Source organism: Hemitrygon akajei, chromosome 27 (genome assembly GCF_048418815.1).
Source record: "Hemitrygon akajei chromosome 27, sHemAka1.3, whole genome shotgun sequence".
Lineage (NCBI taxonomy): Eukaryota > Metazoa > Chordata > Chondrichthyes > Myliobatiformes > Dasyatidae > Hemitrygon > Hemitrygon akajei.
The window spans coordinates 39,528,254-39,551,315 of record NC_133150.1 but is presented as its reverse complement, the minus strand read 5'-3'; the positions used below and the strand labels follow the sequence as shown (position 1 = coordinate 39,551,315).

At 41.0% G+C, this 23,062-nt stretch overlaps 1 protein-coding gene across 7 annotated transcripts in view; it reads left to right on the top strand.

Annotated features, from left to right (window-relative positions):
• Positions 1 to 23,062, top strand: part of LOC140717280 (polymeric immunoglobulin receptor-like) — a 146,874-nt gene that overhangs the window by 108,646 nt on the left and 15,166 nt on the right. For 5 of the 7 annotated variants that reach the window (XM_073030713.1, XM_073030714.1, XM_073030711.1 and 2 more), the window contains 2 exons: positions 7,132 to 7,222; positions 7,478 to 7,983. The exons of the other annotated variants lie outside the window; for them this stretch is intronic. In XM_073030713.1, coding sequence (XP_072886814.1) covers positions 7,132 to 7,222; positions 7,478 to 7,525 — 139 coding nt within the window. In that variant the 3' untranslated portion in view covers positions 7,526 to 7,983. Of the gene's footprint in view, positions 1 to 7,131; positions 7,223 to 7,477; positions 7,984 to 23,062 lie in introns of those variants that run through there. 7 annotated transcript variants of the gene reach the window in all.

The window sequence follows — 23,062 nt, the reverse complement described above, 5'->3', positions numbered from 1 at the left end:
CACAAAATGAAGTGCATGAATTAAGTATTGTAAGGTCCATGGCATAAAAAAGTTTGTGAACTTTTGAGAGACATAGATAGGGTGGATAATCAGTACCTGTTACCCAGGGCACCAATAGCAAACACCAGAGGGCATTGTGTACAAAATTAAGGGAGGGAAGTTTAGGGGAGACATCAGGGGTAAGTTTTTTACACAGAGGGTTGTGAGTGCCTGGAATGACTTGCCAGGGATGGTGGTGGAGGCTAAAACATTAGGGGTATTTAAGAGCCTCTTGGACAGGCACATGGATGAAAGAAAAATGAAGGGTTATGAGGGAGTGTGGGTTCAGTACTTTTTCTTAAGGATTATATGGGTCGGCACAACATGGAGGGCTGAAGGGTCTGTAGTGTTCTATGGTTCTATGGTTCTATGGTAACCCCTGCTCTAAGCCTTTCCTATCCACGTATCTGTCAAAATGTCTTTTAAATTTTGTAAATGTATCCACTTCTAAGGATTGCTCTGGCAGCTTGTTCCATATACACAAGAGCCTTTGTATGTAAAGTTGCTCCTTAGGTCCTTCCCCTACTCAATTTTAGCCTGCAGCTGGTCACTTTACTGTCCGCTCCCCTTGTAAATTGACAGTAATCATTCACCTTATCGACGCCCCTCATGATTTTATATACCTCTGTTAAATGACCCATCAGCATTCTAAACACCAGGGCAAAAGTCTCATCATATCCAAGCCTCCATTATAACCCCAGCCCTCCATTCTCAGGAATGTCCTCATGAATTTTCTGCGGCCCTCTTTCCAATCTCATGATATCTTCCTTATAACTGGGAGACCACAACTTTACATGGTATTTGAAGAGTGGTCTCACTAACATCTTGTACAGCCATAACATAATATAATTATCTTGTACTCAATGCCCTGACCAACAAAGTAAATGTACCAAATGCCTTCTTCAATACCCTGTTTACCTGTGTCACCACTTTCAGGTAACAATGTACCAGGAAGCCTCAATCTCTTTTCTGGAACATTCTCCAACCATTTTACTGTGTATGTCTTGCACTGGTTTAACTTATTAAAAGTCAAAACCTCCAGTTTCAAGAACCCCACTACAACCCGCTAACTCCTTCAACCAAGCCAAAGTTCTATTTAATTAGGTACCTCACACCGAATCCCATGTTGATCTAAACCTCTGGAGTAGTGTACTTGTCAAAGGCCTTACTAAGGTTCATGTAGACAAAATCCATTACCCTACCCTCATTAATCCTTTCTGTCTGTAATGAGCTCTTTGGGCCTGTGCGGGGAGCCAGAGAGCATTGAGCTCCAAAGTTTTCAGAGCACCTGAATTACTTAATTGTAGTTTAACAAGTATCGTTAATCCTTTAGAGATCCTTGGTTTTTGCTTGAGCAACTCGCTCTTTGTAGTATGGACCCCAGTGCTTTCTCTTTAAACTTGTTAAGTTTATTTTGATAGACTCAGGAATTCCAGCAACACACACAAAATGCTGGTGGAATGCAGCAGGCCCTTCTGTGTTCTACCAGCATTTTGTGTGTGGTGCTTGAATTTCCAGCACCTCCAGATTTTCTCCTGTTTGCGTTCAGGAATTCCATGTAACTTGTATAACTTAAGCAGATGCCGGATTAGCGTTAATCGCGAGGTCCTATTTCAGAGCGTTCGGTGTTGCAGTTGCCGCTCAGCCAAGCCATTGATATTCTGGTGGAATTCCTATGAATAAACTTTGGTAACCATCTCTACATTGGAGTTTGGCTTTCCTATGTAATTGGGTTCCAACATTGCCAGCGTACATCGTGACAATGTCAGCTCTACAAAATCTCCATCATATTGGTGAGATCTGATTCCCCATGCTGTCTATCTCTCATCAGTCCTCGCTTATCCAATTGCTCAGAATCCTCTCCTGTAACGTTCCTTCCACTGATGTTGGTCTCACTGGCCTGCAGCTGCCTGCTGTGCCTTTGTATCCCTTTTTAATAAAGACACAACATTTGCCTTCAATCCTCTGGACTTCTGTTACCTCACTTGTGGTAACGATGATGCGAGTATCTCTGCTAAGGCATTAGTCATTTCCGCGCCAGCTTCTCATAATTCACTGGGCTTCACCTGCTCAAGCCCTATGAAATTAACCAAAAATTATATTCTTCAACACTGACAACAACTCCTCTTTTGTAATAATAATATATTCCAAGGAACTCTATTCATTTCCCTTAATTACTTATCTTCCATGGCCTACTCCATAGTAAATAAAGATGTGAAATATTCATTTAAGACCTCACTGGTCTCCTACAGCTCCACATATGGATGATCACATTAATCCTTGAAGGATCAGCTGTTCCACTCTCCACAGCTGCCATCTAACATGCTGAATATTCCTCGCATTTTTCTGCCAATATCTCAGGTATTGATCATTTAGGGAATTTCTCTTTGGAAAAGAATGCACTCCTTTTGTTCAAATCTTTGCAACAAACAGTGACTAGGGGATAACACTACTCTGAAAGTTGTCTGTTTTGTTAGAGAGAGAGAGTGAGAGAGAGACAGTGACAGAGAGAGAAGACAGGAAATACATCATGGGGGTAGTCGAATAATTAGCTATCATAATTTACAGACAGTGAGGTATATTCTGTCAGCTAGTCATTTGGAATCTACAAGGATATCATTTTACAATCAACCCTACTTCCCTATCTAATAATAATTAATCTCTCCCTTAATACTCTGTTCCTTTTAATACACTTATAAATCACTCAGAATTCTCTTTTACCTTATCTGCTTGAATTACCTCATATCCTCTGTCTGCTTTCCTGATCTCTTCTAATTGTAAACCTACATCTCGTATATTCCTCAAGGGATTCACTTGATCCCAGCTGGCTATACCCGTCAAATGTCTTGTTTTTCCTGACCAGTATCTCAATATCCCTTGTCAACCAGGATTTCCAAATCCTGCCTGTTTTGCACTTCACCCTTACAGGAATGTACTATTCCTGAACTCTCCTGATCTGCAGTGGAATGTAAATGGTGTCATGTTTACATCACACTGCTGTGTTATATCTGTGGTGAAGAAATTAGAATAAATTCTTCAATTTTCCATGACTCAGAGGGTGCTCCCTGTAATGTTTACCATGACAGTCCCATTACTAACTATATCCCATGACATAAGTTGAATTGCACTTGTGAAGCTCTTGCAATGCTTCTTTCCCATTGGTGCCACAGCAGAGAAAGTCACAGCAAGGCAAATTCCCTGCTGAACAACAGGCTGAGGGTATCACACCAAGTTATTTCTCTAAGTGCTGGAAGAGTTCCTAAATGGCCTGGACAATAGTTATTCTTCAATCAACATCACCATCATTGGCCATGATCACATTTCTGCTTGTGAGACTTTGCTGTGAGCAGAATGGCTGTTGCAGGTTCCCACACTGTCAACCGTGTCTAATATTGATTTTCTGAGCTGCAGACATCCTGAGCTCATGAAAAGTGCTGTGTAAATATCAGAATATACAAATGGCCAAGAATAAATGGCGAACCACTCTCCTGTAGCTCCACGTATGGATGATCACATTAATCCATTTGGGAGCCTATTCTCTTCCTCGTTGCTCTTTTCCTTTTAATAGACGTGAAAGTCTCTCTTGCAAAGCTTCTTTACCACTGATGCCACAGCAGCGAAAGTCACAGCAAGGCAAAGTTCCTGCTGAATTACAGGCTGAGGACATCACACTTCAAGTTATTTCTCTAAGTGCTGGTCAGTGTAACAGCAGTGGACATCTCATCTACAATGTGTGTTTGGAGGAGCTCATGAGATGTCAAACAGCTTGCCCTGAGACGTTCACTGCAGGCTTTCTGGTCCAGGAGATTTATCCACCTTCAGACCATTAAGCTTACTGACCACATTCTCAGTCATAATTTTCACTGCACATACTTCACTTCCCTGACACTCTTAAATATCCAGTATACTGCCAATGTCTTCCACTGTGAAGACTGTTGCAAAATATACCATCTCTGGGTCTATCATTACAAATCTCCAGTGTCATTTTCTATTGGTCCTATATGTACCCTCGACTCTTTTTTACCCTTTATATACTTAAAAAAGCTTTTTGTATCTTCTTTGATATTAGTTACCAGCTTCCTCTCATAATTCTTCTTTTCCTTCCCAATGATTTTCTTAGTTTCTTTCTGCAAGTTTTTAAAAGCTTCCCAATCTTCTATCTCCCCGCTAGCTCTGGCTTCCTTGTGTGCCCTCTCTTTTGCTTTTACTGTGGCTCTGATTTCACTTGTCAGCCTTCTTCATTCGAAAATTTCTTCTTATTTGCAATATATCTGCCTTGCACATCCCTCATATTTTGCAGAATGTCCAGCCATTACTGCTCTGCTATCCTTCCTGCAAGTGTCCCTTTCCAGTCAACATTGGCCAGTTCCCCTCTCATGCCATTCTAATTTCCTTTATTCCACCAAAATGCCAACACATTAGAATTTAATTTCTCCTTCTCAAATTTCAAAGTGAACAATCATAGTGTGATCACTGTTCCTGAAGTATTCCTTAACCTTAAGCTTCTTATCACCTCCGGATCATTGCAAAACACCCAATCCAGCACAGCCGATCCCCTAGTGGACTCAACAACAAGCTGTTCTAAAAAGCCATCCCTTAGACATTCTACAATTCTTATCTCTTGAGATCCAGTACTGACCTGGTTTTCCCAATCCGCTTTCATGTTAAAATCCCCAAAGATTATCATGACATTACCCTTATCACATGCCCTATCTATCTCCTGATGAAGTTTGTATTCCACATCCCAGCTGCTGTTTGGATGTCTGTACACAATTGCTATTAGGGTCCATTTACCCTTGCCATTTCTTAACTCAACCCATAGAGATCCTACACCTTCCAATCCTATGTCATCCCTTTCTAATGATTTAATATTATTTCTTATACACACGGTCACACCACCCCTTCTGCCTACTAACCGATCTTTCAGATACCCTGTATATCCTTGGACATTCAGTTCCCAATAACTTCTTCTTCTTTCTTCTTCTTCGGCTGTCCATCAACTTTGAACTTGACTGAGGCCTGGACAAGTTTGTATGGAAGACAGGCAGTTGCCCAAGCTGCAAGTCTCCCCTCTCCACGCTACAAATGTTGTCCAAGGGAAGGGCACTAGGTCGAAACAGCTTGGCACTGGTGTCGTCACAGAGCAATGTGTGGTTATGTGCCTTGCTCAACGACCCTACATGTTGCCTCAGCTGAGGCTTGAACTAGTGACCTTCAGATCACTAGACTACCGCCTTAGCCACTTGGCCATGTGCCAACACATTTGCAGCCATCTTTTAGCCACTGACATATTCCCTTCCTCTTCTCTCCTATCGGGCAGAAATTACAAAAGTCTGAAAGCATGTACCACAGTCTTCAACGACAGCTTCTTTCTCATTGTTACTAAACCATTGGATGGTCTCCTAGGATGAAAAAATGGGTGTTTGATCTTATAATCTAACTCCACTTGCACCTCATTGTCTACTGCATGGCACTTTCTTTGTAACTGTAACACTTTATTCTGCATTCTGTTCCTGTTTTTCCTTGTACTACCTTAATGCAATGTTATAATCTGTCACTTACTCCATTCAAATGTGGAACATCGCAAACATAGTTGAACGTGCACATCCAAGTTTCAAACTGAAACTTTATCCATAAGCAAACCCTCCAGTCCCGGCAGCATCTTTGTAAATGTTTTCTGTACCTTCTCTAATTTAATCACTCTCTTCCTTTGGAACTGCACGGAGTAGTCAAATTGAGGTCTTGTCAATGTCCTTTATATCTCTAAGATGCCATCGCAACTGTACTTAGTGCCCCATCCAATGAAGGCAAGCAGGCCATATTCCTAGTTCAGCACTTTGTCCAGCTGTGTTGCCAATTTCAGGAATTGTGTTGCCATTTTCAGGCATCTGTGTAGTCATATACCTAGTTCTCTACTGTATAAGTTTTGCCCTTGTTCAATTTCCCAAACTACAGCATTTTACATTGCCTCAGTTCAATTCCATCAGTCATTCCATTAGCCACTTTCCAAGTTCAAAATTCAGTGTAAACTTCTTATCAAAGTATGTAGACCATAAACAACCTAGAGTTTCATCTTCTTTCACACATGCACAACACAAAGAAACACAACAGGATCCTTTGCAAATTCAGGTAGATCCAGTCTCACACAATAACCTCCAGTAATTTATCTACCACTGATCGTATGCCCACCTGACTGGAATACGATGGGTCAGGAACTCCATTGACTCAGAAATGTGGAGACACACTGGGACATTAGTGGGCAGTGACAATGATGACTCCAATCAAATAAAAACCATTACTTGTGAAGAGCTGTGTGCACGTGATGAGGGATGATGCTGTTGTCTTCTCAGTCTATGTGGAATTCAATTATACCAATTGACAGAAATGACATTAAACAATCGTGAATCTGCTTGTGTAAATTTGATTTTACCTGTTAATTTTCTGAAGAATTTTTCCTACAGTTTCAGGTGCTTTATGGGAAAAAGATAAAATAAGAGAAGTTGTGGGAAAAGCAATCACAATCGATTGTCAATATGCTCCAATATACCGTTCACACACAAAGTATTTGTGCCGCATGTGGGATCACCAGTGCACATTGTTAGTGAATACAAATGGGAAAAGTGAACAGTATGGAAGAATAATATCAGAGATGACACATGAGAGGGGCAGTTGGTAATATGCTAAGAAAAAAGAGATGTTATTGAACTGGATGAAATGCAGAAAAGATTTCAAAGCTCAAAATAAATTTATTATCAAGTTAAATTTATTAAACAACCCGAAGATTGATTTTCTAGTAGGCATACTCAGTAATTCCAACAATTATCATAGTATCAATGAATGACTGCAATGCAAGATGTTGCCATTGCCTGGAGAAAATTTGGTTCAGTTCCAAATGATGATCAGGTTTTTCTCCTTTCTCCAACCCACTGTTCAGTCAACACTACTTTACTCTTCTAATTGAACTCCTCTGGCTCTGTTTATTTACCTCGCTCCACTCCTCTAAGGTTGCAGAGGAAACAGGAGGTAAATGTTTCAAACACAAAGCCCTCTCATTTCTTCTCATCAGTTCTGTATCTGTTCCCCTTTGCTCAGTTCCATGATATGGATGGTTGGTCGTTGGGTGCTCTACACTCTGCTGATGATCTGCACTATTTTAGTCTCATGGTTCACAAGGAAAACTAAGGTAGGCTTCTGGACGTTGTTGGAATTTGCTTTCATATGTACTGATCATTTGTGGGAAGACATTTAAACGCATTTACTATTTCTTATCCAATGGTCAATCTAAAGCTATTTACAGATGATATTGTCAAGATGTTGACACACTGTATGTGTGCAGAATGTTTGATGTGTATATATTGGAGTCCAAGCTCCAGACACAACTGTATAGCAGAGTTCCAAGTGTCGATGAGTCTGATGATTTGAACATTGCCTTTTACAGAAGCCGGATGAATCAGCTCCTCCCAGACTGGTCTATAAGGTAAAGTGAAGGCTTCTGAATCACACAGATTGTGCTGGAATTTCACACCAAGATCAAATATTCATACTTCTTCCGAATTTGTGCAAATTTAACATTTGTGGAATATTAAACCCTCTTTTCATTCATTATCAACTTCATGAAGGTAAAGAAATAATGTTACCATACCTCAGGACATTGATTTTTTTATAGCATTCCATTTTCAACATGTCACCTCCACAGATCTGAATCGCATGGCATTTTTTCACAATGTTTTCTTTTTGTTGCACAAGCAACAATTTTTAACCCTATCATGGCTGTGAACTGCTTAAGACCATTTTACTCTATTAAATGCTGTGGATTCAAAAGCCTGAGGTGATTGTTGTATGTTTCAATAATCAGTTAGTATCCTTATTAATAAATTGTTGATGTTAATAAGAGATTTATCCTTTTGGTTTAGTTGAGAATAAAATTTAAACATGGTGAACAGATCACATTTAGGCTCCTGGATTTTCTTGATGAAATCAACACCATAAGATCATAAAATATAAGCCAGCATGATGATGTATGCAATTCACATGATACATGCACGCCTCACTTGAAGTGAAGAATGAAGTTTTAGATCCACATTCCCTGACTCTTATATTTTCTGTTGAATTAGTTTGGTGTTTTAAGGTTACAAAACATAGCATTGGTGACGATGTATCTTTAAAATAAATGTTAGATGGCTGTCAACCTGTTGAAGTGCAGCGAAAGATTTTAAGTAAAAAAAAAGAGTTAAAAAGAAATCGGAGCCAAGCACGTGCAGAGATGGTCATATTTAATAGAAAATACAGCCAGCATATGTTCTTCTGAAGGGAGGACACAATCAAGTTCAAAAGATGTCAGAAACCAGAAGAATTCATCCATTCATAAAGAGCTGGTACCGATCGATAATCATCATTTAAAACAGCAGAAACAGCTGGCTACATCAGAAAGATTGGCTCGTTGGATTCCATAGCAGATAACTGGAATATGTATACTGAGCTAATTCAACATTAGTTTGAAGCAAATGTAATAGTCACCGAGAAATGAGTGACAATATTGCTGAGAGCTTTGCCTTTAAAGGCATAGTGTTTGCTTTGAAATTTGCCTGCTCCAAACAAACCAGCAGAAAATAGCTTTGCTAATATTCTCATATTAGAACATTTAGAAACAATGCTATTGTCTATTGTATAGACAGAGAAGCAGTTTCAGCGACAGGGTGCTTTCGATGCAATGCTCCTCAGACAGGATGAAGAGATCAATACTCCCCAATGCCATTCGGCTTTACAATTCAACCGCCAGGAGTAAGATAGGTTAAAGTGCCGGGGTTAGGACTCAATGTATTTAAGTAAACTATTTAAGAACTTTTTAAAAGCTATTATTAATGCTTTTTGAGAGGGTGATTTTAGATGCATATTATATTTTTACTGAGTTAAGTATTGTATGTAATTAGTTTTGCTACAATAAGTGTATGGGACATTGGAAAAAATGTTGAATTTCCCCATGGGGATGAATAAAGTATCTATCTATCTATCTATCTATCTATCTATCTATCTATCTGTCACTTACAGAAAGCTTTAGGTTTCATTTGCGGAATAAGAAAGCAAGGCAGCCCACTTCAGCATTTGTGGCTGAATTGAAGACATTGTCTGAGCATCGTCAGCTCAATGATGGGCTTGGTGATGCATTGAAAGATTATTTAATTTGTGGAATCTTACAAGAAAGCATTCAAAAATGGCTCCTAACTGAAGCACAACTCACATTCAAGAGAACAGCTAAAATTGCTGTTTCAAAGGAAACCACAGACAGGGACGCAATTGAATTGCAGTCAGGAATGAAAGTCAGTGTAAACAAATGGCAATATCTGAACACAAACTGGCCAGGCTGAACAGATTATGTTACCATTGTGTCAGGGTCTCACATTCACCAAACAAATGCAGGTTTAAAGGTGAAACTTGCAGAAGGAGCAATAAAATATGACACATACAAAGAGCACGTTGGGCAGACAAAAATAAGTGGACGGAACACATTAGATGTTTGAATTTGAAGGCCATTACAAGGTTAATGGCAGAACTCTGAGCAATGTGGAGGTACAGAGGGATATTGGTGTCCAAGTATGTAGATTCCTCAAAGTTGCTGCACAAGTTAAAAGGATGTTAAAGAAGGTGTATGATGTGCTGGACTTCATTAGTCAAGGGGACTGATTTCCAGAGCTGCAAGGTAATGTTGCAGCTCTATAAAACTCTGATTTGATCACACTCGGAGTATTGTAGAGTATAAGGCATAGATTGAGTGGACAGCCAGCACCCCTTTCCCATGGTGACAATCACCAATACCAGAGGACATTCATTTAAGGTGAGTGAAAGAAAATTTAGGGGAAATATAAGAGGTAAGTTTTTTTCCACACAGACTGGTACGTCCTTGAAATGCACGGCAGGCATGGGGGTAGAGGCTGATATAATAGGGACATATAAGAGGCTCACAGATAGGTACACACATGTATGTGTGAAAAATAGAGTGTTATGGGCGATGTAGGAGGGATAAGTTAAGCTGATCAGGGAGTATAGATTGTCTGAGTATTGTCTGCCGAAAGGTCCATACTGTGCTTTACTGTTCTATGTGAAATGTTGACTGTACTCTTTTCCATTGATGCTGCCTGGTCTGACAAAATCCTCCAGCATTTTGTGTGTGTTGCTACAAATAACAAAACTGTTTTCTTTTTCTCCACTTTTCCGAATTACACTTTCTTCATATATAGTGGTATTTCCAAATTTTGATAATAAATTTGCTTTAAACTTTTTGAGCTTTGATAAGGTGCCTGATTACTTACCAACTGTTACACATTTTAGAGCATAGATCACAGAAGTTTACAGCACATTACAGCCCCATCAGCCGACAAAGTTATGTCGACCATGTAAACTATTCTAGAAACTGCCTAGAATTTCCGTACTGCATAGCCCTCTATTTTTCTGAGCTCCATTTACCTATCTACGAGTCCCTTAAAAGACCCTATTGAATCCCATCTTCACCACCGTTGCCAGCAGTGCATACCACGCAATGACAACTCTTTGTGAAAAACTCACCTCTCACTTAAAACTTGTACCTACTTCCAAACACCTTATAACTATGATCCCTCACGTTAGCCATTTCAACCCTGGGAAAAAGCCTCCGGCTGTCCACACTATCAATGCCTCTCATCATCTTGTACCTCTTTCAGGACATCTCTCATCCTCCATCAATCCAAGAAGTAAAGGACAAGTTCCCTCAACCTATTCTCATTGGGCATGATCTCCAATCCAGGCAATATCCTTTTAAATCTACTATGCACTGTCTCTATAGTATCCACATCCTTCCTGTAGTGGGGTGATCAGAAATGAAGACAGTACTCCAAGTGAGTTCTAACTAACGTCTTATATATCTGCTAATTCTCAATCCAGTTCTGCACCCTATCGACATTGCACTGTAATCTCTGACAACTCTCGAGACTATCCACAACATCCCCAACTTTTGTGCCATTAACACCCTTCTACTTCCTCATTCAGGTCACTTATAAAAATTACAAAGAAGAGGGGTCCCAGAACAAATCACTGTGGAGCACCACTGTTCACCCTCCTCCATGCAGAATACAAACCATATACAACCACTCTTTTCCTTCTGTGGACAAGCCAATTCTGGATTCACAAAGCAAGGTCTCCTTGTATCCCATGCCTCAATATTTTCTAAATGAGCTTTGCCGGGGGACCTTATCAAATGCCTTACTGAAATTCATATACACTACATCCACTGCTCTACCTTCATCAATGGTTTTGTTACATACTCCAAGAATTCAATCAGGTTCATAAGGCTTGATGTGCCCTTGACAAAGCCATGCTGCTATCCCTAATCAGATTATGTCTGTTACAACCACGGATTCAGCGGCGCAGGAGATTCAACAATTGCACACATGAATATGCATGCGCCAGCTATTTATTATTTCATTGGGATAGTATTTAACACCATTCATTCCGTTGTAGTATTTTTTCGAGACTTGGACATAGCTACACTTCGTTATCTGCATTCTGCCTTGGCTGAGAAATTGGACTATCAACTGGCTGTGAAGACCAGCGGTATTCATTTTTCTCTTAGTTGTTCTTTTCAGTCGCAGTGTAGCCTTTATTTTCCATTTGAGTGTTTTAGTCAACGGCCCTGTGTGGCCTAGCAGTTACTGTTTTCTTTTTCCCTTTAACATTGTTCACATTGAAGACTGTGAAATATCAAACTGCTTCAGTTTCTCTCACTCCGCACTTGGGCCGTATCTGAATCTGGTGACAATGTCTTTTCAAATGTTCATAAATCCTACCTCTCAGGATCTTCTCTAACAACTTGCCCACCACTGAAGTGAGTGTCACTGATCTATAAGAGGTCAGTGAAGGGGTTCGGGTCTCTGCTGCGAAGAACAGGCCCCCAGTCCTCGGGGTCGTGTTGCTGGTGGCATTTGGAGGGGACGTCATAGTGTGTCTGGCAGAGGACACTGCTCAGAGAGGCTGTGCTGTAGGGGATCGTCAGAGGATCGGATGTTCAACGGACTTGGAGTCCGCTTCGGTCGGGGTGCTTTCACTGTGTGCTGCATCTGCTAGGCTGTGTCCGGCGGCGCCGTGGAAGTCCATAGCGGGGGTATACCCTTCTGCCGCCGGCGTGGGATGACGAGTCTATCAGGACCCTGAGGGCTTGTGGCAACTGTATGGTGGTTTCTTTAGAACTTATAGTCTTCTAACATCTTTGGACTATTTTTACTGTGCCCATGGTCTTTTCTTTTTAATCAATTATTGTATTGTCTGCACTGTTGTAACTATATGTTATCTATAACTATATGTAACTATGTGGTTTTGTGTAGGTCTTGTAGCTTTAGTTTCTGGTTTGTTGGGTGGCAGAATTGGTCTCCTGACTTGGTGTGTCTGGGTGGTCTTGTTTTGTCTGGTGGATTTGGAGCTCCTTTCCAGGGAATGCGCTAAGATGGTAGCGTGATATTAATACGCAGCAGTCTCTCCGGACTCTGGATCTGGGGATTACCAAACGTTATGTGGATTTTCTGGTACAGTCTGTTTTGTCGTGTGCTTTTGTGATATCATTCTGGAGGAACGTTGTCTCATTTGTTAACTGCATTGCATTGTGGTTTCTAAATGACAATAAACTGAAACGGAACTGAATTGAACTGACTGAATTGAATTTCCTGGGGTATCTCTAATCCCTTTCCTGAACAAGTGAACAAAGTTTGCAACTATGCAGTCCTCTGGTACTTCTCCCGTCCCTATTGATGATACAAAAATCATCACCAGAGGCTCAGCAATCTCCTTCCTCGCTTCCCACAGTAGCCTGGAGTATATCATAATTGGTCCCGGTGACTCATCTAACTTAATACCTATCAAAAGCTCCAGCAGATCCTCTTTCTTAATGTTTATACACTCAAGTGATTCAATCTGCTGTATGTCATCCCCACAATTGTTAAGCTCCTTTTCGTTGGTGAGTAATGAAGCAAAGTATACATTAAGTTCATCTGCTACCTCCATCGACTCCATACACATCTTTTCACTATCGGTCCTGATTGGTCCTATTCTCACACGGCTCATCCCCCTGCTCTTCACATAATAGTAGAACGCCTTTGGTTTTTCCTTCATCCTGTTTACCAGGGCCTTCTCATGGCCCCTTCTGGCTCTCATAGTTTTATTCTTGAGCTCCTTTCTGGCACCCTTGTAATTTTCTTGAGCTTTAATAATACCTAGTTTCTTGAACGTTTTGTAAGTTTTTCTTTACGTTTTAACTAGATTTTCTACATACTTTGTACACCATGATGTTTTTACCCTACCATCCTTTCCCTGTCTCAATAGAACATACCCATGCAGAACTCCATGCGAATGGTCCCTGAACATTTGCCACACTTTTGCCATGCATTTCCCTGAGAACATCTGCTCCCAATTTATGTTTCCAAGTGCCTGCCTCGTAGCATCATATTTCCCCCTGCCCCAATGTAATGTTTTCCCAAATAGTCTGTTCCTATCCCTTTCTAGCGCTAAGGTAAAGCAGAAAGAGTTGTGATCACTATCTCCAAAATGCTCTCCAACCAAGAGATCTGACACCTGACAGTTCATTTCCCAATACCAGATCAAGTACAGCCACTTCTCTAGTTGACTTACTTATGTATTATGTCATGAAACCTTCCTGAACACACCTAACAAATTCCACCCCATCTAAACCCGTTGCTCGAAGGAGATGCTAGTCAATATTAGGAAACTTAAAATCACCCATCACAACAACCCTTTTATTTTTGCACCATTCCAAATTCTGTCTCCTTATCTGCTCCTCGATGTCTCTGTTACTATTGGGTGATGGTCTATAAAATACACCCAGTAAATTTTAGCCCCCTCCCTGTTTCTGACTTCCACCCACAATGACTCAGTAGACAATCTCTCCATGACTTCCTCCTTTTCTGCAGCCATGATACTATCCCTGATTAGCAATGCTACTCTCCCAACTCTTTTGCCTCCCTCTCAGTCCTTTTTAAAACTTCTAGGCTGCCACGCTCAGCAGACATTCCTGCATCTGAGACATCCAGGTCTTTGTTTTGGCCGCAACATAATAGTTCCACATATTGATCCCCACTCTAAGTTCAGCCGCCAATTATCCAAAAACTTGAAACTCTGCCTCCTGCACCATTTCCTCAGCCACTCATTCATCAGTGTTATCTTCCTGTTCTGACCTTCACCAGCTTGTGACACCGCGAGTAATCTGGAGATTACCACCTTGGAGGTTCCGCTCTTCAGTCTCTTGCCTAACTCCCTAAAAGTGTGGCGCAGCACCTCTACCCCTCTCCTGCCTATCTCACTGGTACCAACATGTACCATGACTTCCAGCTGCTGACCCTCCCCTTCAAGAATATTCTGCAACCATTCTGAGACATACTGGACCCTAGTTCACAGCAGACAACACACTATCCTGCTGTCTCTTTTTCTGCTAAAGAATCTCCTGTCTGTCCTATTTTGTAAAAATGGAATGAGAAACAGACACTACCATGAAAAATTTCCAGTCACTGTACAAGGGACTTAAAGGAGAACGATCAATGGAAATAAAAGTTGGGTGCTGAATAAAATGAATCAGTTGCAAACTTTTGCAGCTTGCATCAGTCATCAGGACGTGAATCTGCAAATAGATGGTGTAACTTTTCTCAGTACTGATCTGTGACTATGACCCATGAATGTGCAATAAAGGTTCTTGAAAATAAGACGTGAACTGCAATATTGTCATTATAGTCATGAAGTTAGAAAATACAAAGGATTATTCACTCCTTTTCAAGTTCAATCTGAAGTTTGTTTAATTGTCATTCAACCATGCACATGAAACAGCTAAACAAAACAGTGTTCCTTCAGGGCCAAGGTGAAAAATACAGTACATACCTTAACACACAGCACACACCACATGGCACATAAAGTTAAAATAGCACATAGATTCACAAAAATAAATGATTATAATAATATCAGTCCAAACCACTGAGTGACATGTCCGTCCTGAAGAGTGACGGAGCAAGGGATATTGTCCCAGAGTGACGTTTCTCCAAGAAGCATGCAGCAGCTCTTTTTGAACTTTGATAAGGTGCATTACCACTGTCCTAGCGTAACACATATTGAAGAAATGGATTGAGAAAGAGATTCAAGCATGAAAATAAAGTTGATGCTGATTAAAATGAGTGAGCTGCAAATTATTGCAACTTGCATTGGTCATCAGGGTGTAAACCTGCAAACAGACTGTGTAACTTTTCTCATTACTAACATGCGCCTCTAACCCATAAATGTACACACATGGAATAAAATGTCTTGGAAATAAAACAGAATGTGAACTGCATTGTTGTAAATATAATCAGGGTTGTTAATGGTGTCATATGTCCATTGATAATAAATTTCATTTGAATTTTGAACTTTGAAATGCCTCACTGACAAGGAGGAATATGCACAATATCCTTCACTTGCTGTGTGAGGATGTGAAGCAAAAACACGAGTCTGTTTGGAGCTCTTGACCTCTACAGGTCAGAGTTATCTGATCGGATTTGATTAGCTGGAGGTAATTCCATTTACAGTGGTCCCACTTGTGAATCTGGACCTTTTAAACCCAAGCTCATTAATTGTCAGAGGGAAGGAACTTGTTCATTGTTTTTTCTGCTGCAAAACAGCGGATTTTACATCAGAAGACAGTGAAAACAAACCTGATTCTGATTCTGAACAGGAACCTTTCCCTGTCTGAGGACATCCCAAAGGAATTCTGAATGGATGTGCTTCAAAATTCTGTCCTCTTAACTTGACTCACGAAACAGAATTTAGAGAATTATCAATGTTTTGCTGAAGATGTTTTGTATCTCTGCACTTGTTCTCATCAGCATATTGACCCATGGTTGTTGAAAAGTTTTCCAAGAATTGATGAGGCAATGCAGGAAGAGAGTGGAGCAATAGGTCAATGTGTAGCATCTGTTGTTACTTCTCTATATTCAGTTTGGTAAGACAAATAAAGAAAACAGAAGTTCTGACCACATCCTTCACTGAGATGAACATTACACAGATGACAGCAGTGACTGATGCAACAGAGTCAGCACTTACTATACAATGTACAGAATTTAAGCAGTTATACATTCATAGCTAATATTCTGCACTGCTTTCCCCTAAAACAAATGTAATAAACCAATATAATACCACTACTCATAATCAGCAAACCAGAAAAGTCTCCCTTTATTTCCACTATTTGCCTCTTGCCAATCAGCCAATGCTCGATCTCTGCTAGAATCTTTCCTCTAATACTTCATAGCTTGTAACCAGCCTCATGTGTGGCACCTTGTTAAAGGCCTTCTGAAAATCCAAGTACGCAAAATCAACCATTTCTCCTTTGTCTGTCCTGCTTATTATTTCTTCAAAGAATTTCAGCATGTTTGTCAGGCAAGATTCTCCCTTGAGGAAACAATACTGACTTTGGCCTATTTGATCATGTGCCTCCAAGTACCCTGAGATCTCATCCTTAATAATCGACTCCAATATATTCCTAATCATTGTCATCAGACTAACTGGCCAATAGTTTTCTTTCTTCTGCCTCTCTGCCTTCTTGAAGAGTGCAGTACCATTTGCAATTTTCCAGTCATTCAGAACCATTCCAGAATCTAGTGATTCTTGAAAGATCGTTACTAATGCCTCTGCAGTCTCCTCTGCCATCTCTTTCAGTAATCTGTACTATACACAATCTGGTCCAGGTAATTTATCTACCTTCAGACCTTTCAGTTTCCCAAAAACCTTCTCTCTAGTAATGGTAACTTCACACCCTTCATGACCCCTGACACCTGGAACTTCCACTTTACAGCTGGTGCTTTCCATAGTGAAGACTGAAGCAAAACACTTTTTCAGTTCCTCAGCCATTTATGTGATTCCCATTCTTACCTCTCCAGCATCATTTTCCGGCAGTCCAATATCAACTCTCACCTCTCTTTTACAAGCCATGTATCTGATGAAATGTTTGGTATCCTCTTTTATATTATTGGTTAGCTTTATTTTTAATTCCATCTTTTACCTTCTTAATAACTTTTTAGTTGCCTTCTGCTTGTTTTTAAAAACTTCCCAATCCGCTAACTTCCCATTAGATTTTGCTCTATTATATTCCCAATCTTTCAGTTTTATGTTGACTTTCATTTCTCTTGGTTGCCACTGTTGTGTCATCTTTCTTCTGGTAGATTTCTTCCTCTTTGAGATGTATATATCTTGTGCCTTTAGAATTGCTTCCAGAAAATCCAGCCACTGTTGCTCTGCCATCATCCCTGCCAGTGTTCATTGCCAATCAGTTCTGGCCAAGTCCATTGTAACCCACAAATACACAAATAAATAACTGCAGAAACTGTACCTTCCAACCATAATCCCACAAGAGCATTTTAACACAAGAATAATAAACAGTGCTGACCATCAGAAATGCAGGGGCAGTTTGTCGATGACACCCACACACCCCTGCCCTGGAGCATCACACTGCCCCCACCTGAGGACTCAGCCATCCTCGGCAACGCTTCAGTTAGTAACAGAGTCCTAAGTCCCAGTGGGGTAGAACACTGCCGCCTGGGGTGCTGGAGGTTTCTGGAGCCCCAGTTTGTGTGAGGAGAAAGGCAGGTCACCCGGATGTCACTTCCTTCCTTCAGCCTCACTGGGCTGGAGGCCAATGGCCAACACAGTGCCATCCAGACCCAGTGTAGCATGACTGTATTCTGCTGCTCTGCCAACCACACCCAATACTCAGAGAGAAGGTTGAGCACCTCTTCCAGTGACTTCCAATGGTTTCCCAGCCTGGGGGATAGTTTTTTCTACTGGGAGGGGCAATAGATCCATACTGGGGCTCTACACAATGTATTGCTGCATTGACACCCTAGAATAGTGGCCTACACCTTCTGAGACATGCTAGCGTAGCAGCAGTGCACCAACAGATCCACATCCTGCCTGTACCCAGTCCAGTAGAAGCATTCATGCTGCTAGCCCAACATCTTTGCAACCTCAAAATGCCCTCAATTGCCCATGCACGGAGCCCCATCAGCTGAAATTCCCCCTCCTGGAATCCAGCACCAACCTAATTTCCCAATCTATCTGTATATTGAAGTCCCCCATGATTGTTGTAACTTTGCCCTTCTGACATGCATTTTTTACCTGCTGTTGTTACTTGCTGACCACGTCCTTACTACTGTTTGGAGGTCTGTATACAACTCCCATCAGGGTCTTTTTACCTTTGCAATTCCTTAGCTCTATCCACAATTGATTCAAGACTGTCTTACCATATGTGACCTATTTCTAATGAATTGATTTCATTTTTTACCAACAGAGCCACCCACCTCTCTGCCTTCCTGCCTGTCCTTTCAATATCATGTCTATCCTTATACATTAAGCTCACAGCTATAATCTTCTTTCAGCCATGATTTAGTGATGCCTATAACATCACACCTGCCAATCTGCAACTGTGCTACAAGCTCATCTACTTTATTCCATATACCCCACACATTCAAATATCACACCTTCAGTTCTGTATTCACTCTTTTCGATTTTGTCTGCCTTTTACATTGCAACTCATCTTGTTGATACATTTTCTGATCTTAACATTTTAACTCTTCTCAACATTCTGCTTAGTCTTTGGGAAACGTTTAAAAGTTTCTGTCTTGCTAAATATAACTAAAAGCTTTCAGATCGTCACTTCCCACACTCCAGTTGTGGTTTTTGATCGAACTTCCTCCTGTCTTCTTCCTCATTTTTATTTCACAGTTATTTCTCTCTGAGGACAGACAGGTCCTGGCTGGGTCTCTGTGAATAAAACAATGTGGACTTCGATTCTTCTCATTGTTTTCCTACCTGGTGAGTGACAGACAGCACTGGACATTTGTATAATCGGTGTTGGTTTGGGGGTCATACACCGTTTCCACAACGCGGCTTGAATAGCTGTAGACACGAAACGTGTCAGAAAATGGAGCTCAGAGTTCAGTCTTTGAGGAACTAAGTGGGTTGAGCAGCATCTGTCAGGGGGAGGGAAAATGTCAACTGTTTGGGTTTAGACTCTGCATCAAGTGTGAGCAGAGAGGGAGATGGTGTAAATAGGCGAGGGGAAGATGTGAGATTGGGTCCACTAGGTGTTCATGGATTGAGGAGGGGTAAAGCACGACAAGCAAATGGAAAGGGGAAGAAAAACGGTGGAGTGTGGAGTTTGGTGAATAGTGCAAGGAGAGAAAGGGAATAGTGTGGAACCAGGTAGGGGGAGAATATGTTCAGGTGGAGAAATCTCCTGGAGGCTGTTAAGCAAGAACATCAGGTCTACCATTGTTGGAATCTGATCTCACTTTGCAGGGATCACTATGATAATCGATGTTATTGTCTTGAAATCAGAGTCTTTCATGGGCCATATCAGTGGGGCAGTTAGTCAAGAACATTACTAGTTCATGAGTCAAAGGTAAACTAGGGTGGGGGGGGGGTGGGAATGAGTGATTTCTGTCTCTAAAGGCCTTTCCGATCCAGATGGGATTTTGACAATCTGGAAGTTCCTCATTATTATTATTGATATGTGGCTTTTAATTCTAGAATTATTTAATAAATTGTATTTAATCACTCAATGTATCCTTACAGAAATTGAAATCACAACTGGATTTCTAGACACTAAAGTGGTAACAACCACTTTTGAACCACCTTCTGACTACACATAGAAATATCTGACAGGTACAAAATATAACAATTCTATAGGAACCAGAGGACACAGTTTCAGACATCATGAACGGTTTCTTTCTGCAACTTATAAACTTCTCTGTAAGTGAGGACGAGGTCACGACTTTGGCCTTATTGAGAGAATTGAAATGTGTCCTCAAATCAATCTACCGATCCTCCGTCTCATCCCTAGAATTCCATCGAATCAGAGACACACACACACACACACACACACACACACACACACACACACACACACACACACACACACACACACACACACACACACACACACACACACACACACACACACACACACACACACACACACACACACACACACACCTCCCAAATGAAATAGCTGGGATCTTTGTGTATGTTTGAAAGGCCAACATATTCAGAGGAAGTGAACCCACAATGTAATGACACAGGGGAGAGAGCACTGACACAGTAACAGCACTGACTGCACTTCAGACTAAAATCATTGACTGTGGCATGATGGACCACATGCCTGACATGTCCTGGACCTGTTTTTACTGTAATCTTCAAAGATAACTATTTGCATTAAGTTGTTCCTTTCCCCTCAAATCTGAAAATACCTCCCTCATTTCAGGTGCATTGTTGGCAGAGCTGAATGTAAGAGGAGTTGTGGGAAGAGCGATCACAATCGATTGTCACTATGAAGCAAAGTACCGCTCACACACAAAGTATTGGTGCCGTGGACAGACTATCCAATGTTCAGTTTTAGTGAAAACAAATGGGCGATATGGACGGAGTGGACGAGTGTCAATCACAGATAACCCAGAACGGGGAATATTTACTGTTACTATGGAGAATCTTGGCTCTGGAGATACAGGATGGTACAGATGTGGAATTACAGCACGAGGTTTCGATCCAATGTTTGATGTATATTTACAAGTAACTGATGGTAGGTTTCTCAGTGATTGATTTTGTGCCTTCAGTAAAATAAATGTCTCATCCATGCATCCTCTGGGAAGGGTCAGAGCATTAGATGTCCTTGGCAGTGACACTGTGCTGATCCCAGGGTAAGCTTGTAGAATGCAGAATTGTCCATCTGGTGGATGTGCCTGAAGAATAGCAGTCTCCTGCTCAACCTTAGGATAGAGCACAAGATCTTTGTCCAGACCCTGTCCCTCCCTCACTATCTCTGCATTAATATCAGTGCCAAATGTTCCCCTTTCTACACTGAACCGCAAATACCATCAATATTACCGCAGAGCCTCAAATGGTAATGGAGAATTAATGAGGGGAACAGTTAAGGTAACAGCCTTCACAAACGGAGACATTTGCAGTTAAGTTACAGAAATCGGTGGCACTAGTAAGTTCTCCTTTCAAGGATTCGATACATTTAATTATTTACTTTTGTTTCTCGGTTACTGCTGCTCTTATACTTCTAGTGAGGGTAAGGAATTTCTTTGCATTTGTATAAACATTGCAGCGACCATGGGGTAGAAATAAAGTGCAGAGAACAGTTAAGTCTGTCACTTCCTCCCGGAAGAATTGGAGCATCTCAAACATTGTTGGAATTGCATATCCAGACAAATTGAGAGCGTTCCATTCATACTTCCAGGTTCTCCATTGAAGATGCTAGAACTGGTATTCAGTTGTGAGACAGTGACACTGTCATAAAAACAAGAGGAAGGACATATAATATGGCAAATATTAGTGGGATGTTACAGAATTGGGAAACTTCTAAAAAAACAATAGAAGGTGACAAGAAAAGCCATAAGGAGAGAAAAGACAAAAAATAAATAAAAACTAGCCAATAATATAAAAGAGGATACCAAAAAATGTTCAGATACATGAAGTGGAAAAGAGAAGCGAGAGTGGATATTGGTCCACTGGATAATGACGCTGGAGTGATAGTAATAAGAGTCAAAGGAATGGGAGGTGACCCTAGTAAGTTCACTAGGTTCTAGAAAGTTCCAGAGGACTGGAGCATTGGAAATGTCACTCCACTCTTTAAGAAGGAGGGGAGGCAAAAGAAAGGGAATTACAGATGAGTTAACCTGACTTCAGTAGTTGGGAAGATGTTGGAGTCCATTATTAAGGATGAGGTTACGGGCTACTTGGAGGCATGTGATAACATATGGTTTCCTTCAGGGGAAATCTTACCTGAAATAGCTATTGGAATTCTTTGAGGAAATAACAGGCAGGATAGACAAAGGAGAGTCCGTGGATGTTATTTGCTTGATTTTTGGAAGGCCTTTGACAAGGTGCCACACATGAGGCTGCTAAACAAGATTGGAGCCCATGCCACTACAGAAAAGATACTCATGTGCATTGAGGATTAGCTGACTGGCAGGAGGCAAAGAGTGGGAATAAAGGGGGCTGTCAGTGGCTTGTGGTGTTCCACAGTGGTTGGTCTTTGTGAATGTATTCTGTACTCTTTAATTTAATCACACCCTTCCTCTGAAATTGCACAGAGCAATTGAGGTGAGGTCTTCTGAATATTCGTTATTGATGTAACATACCATCCCAACTGTACTTAATGACCTCTCCAATGAAGGCAAGCATGGTATATACTTTCGTCACCATTTTGTCCACCTGTGTTGCCACCCTGAGGGACCTATGTAGTTGCAGTCCTAGTTCTCTACTGTGTAAGTTGTGTACAGTTTTAATTTATGAAAATGCTTCACTTCACACTGCCTGAGTTCAATTCCCTCAGCTGTTCCATTGGCTACTTTCCTGGTCAAAGTTCAAATTAATTTTTGCCAGAGTATGCAGGCCATAAACAACCTAAAGATTCATCTTCTTGCAGACACCCACAAAACAAAGTAACACAATAGAATCCAGGACAAACTACACACAACAAACATCCAATGTGCAAAAGAGAATGAATCGTGCATATAATAAAAATATGTAAAGAAATAATATATAGAACATGAGTCGCAGAGTCCCCCGAAAGTGAGTCCACAGCTACGGAGTCAGTTCTGTGCTGAGGCAAGTCAAGCTGGTCCAAGAGCCAACGGCATGGGTCCCAAGACTCCTGCAAATCCTGCCCAATGGTAGCAGCATGAAGAGAGGGAGACGGGTCAAATTCAGGCAGACGGGACTGGCTCAGGTGGGGGGGATCTTGCTGACACAGAGTAATGGGGCTGAACCCAGGTTCTTTTTCCAGATCCCATTGTAAACTTCGACAACTCTTTTCACTGCCCACCGCACGACAGTGTCATCCACAAATTATTAATCATGCCAACTACATTATTATTGGAAATTATCAATGTAGATGACAAGTAATTTGTTACTGAATAAGAGCAATGATCCTAACGGCATTCAACTGGTGATGAAGTCTAAAACTTTCAAA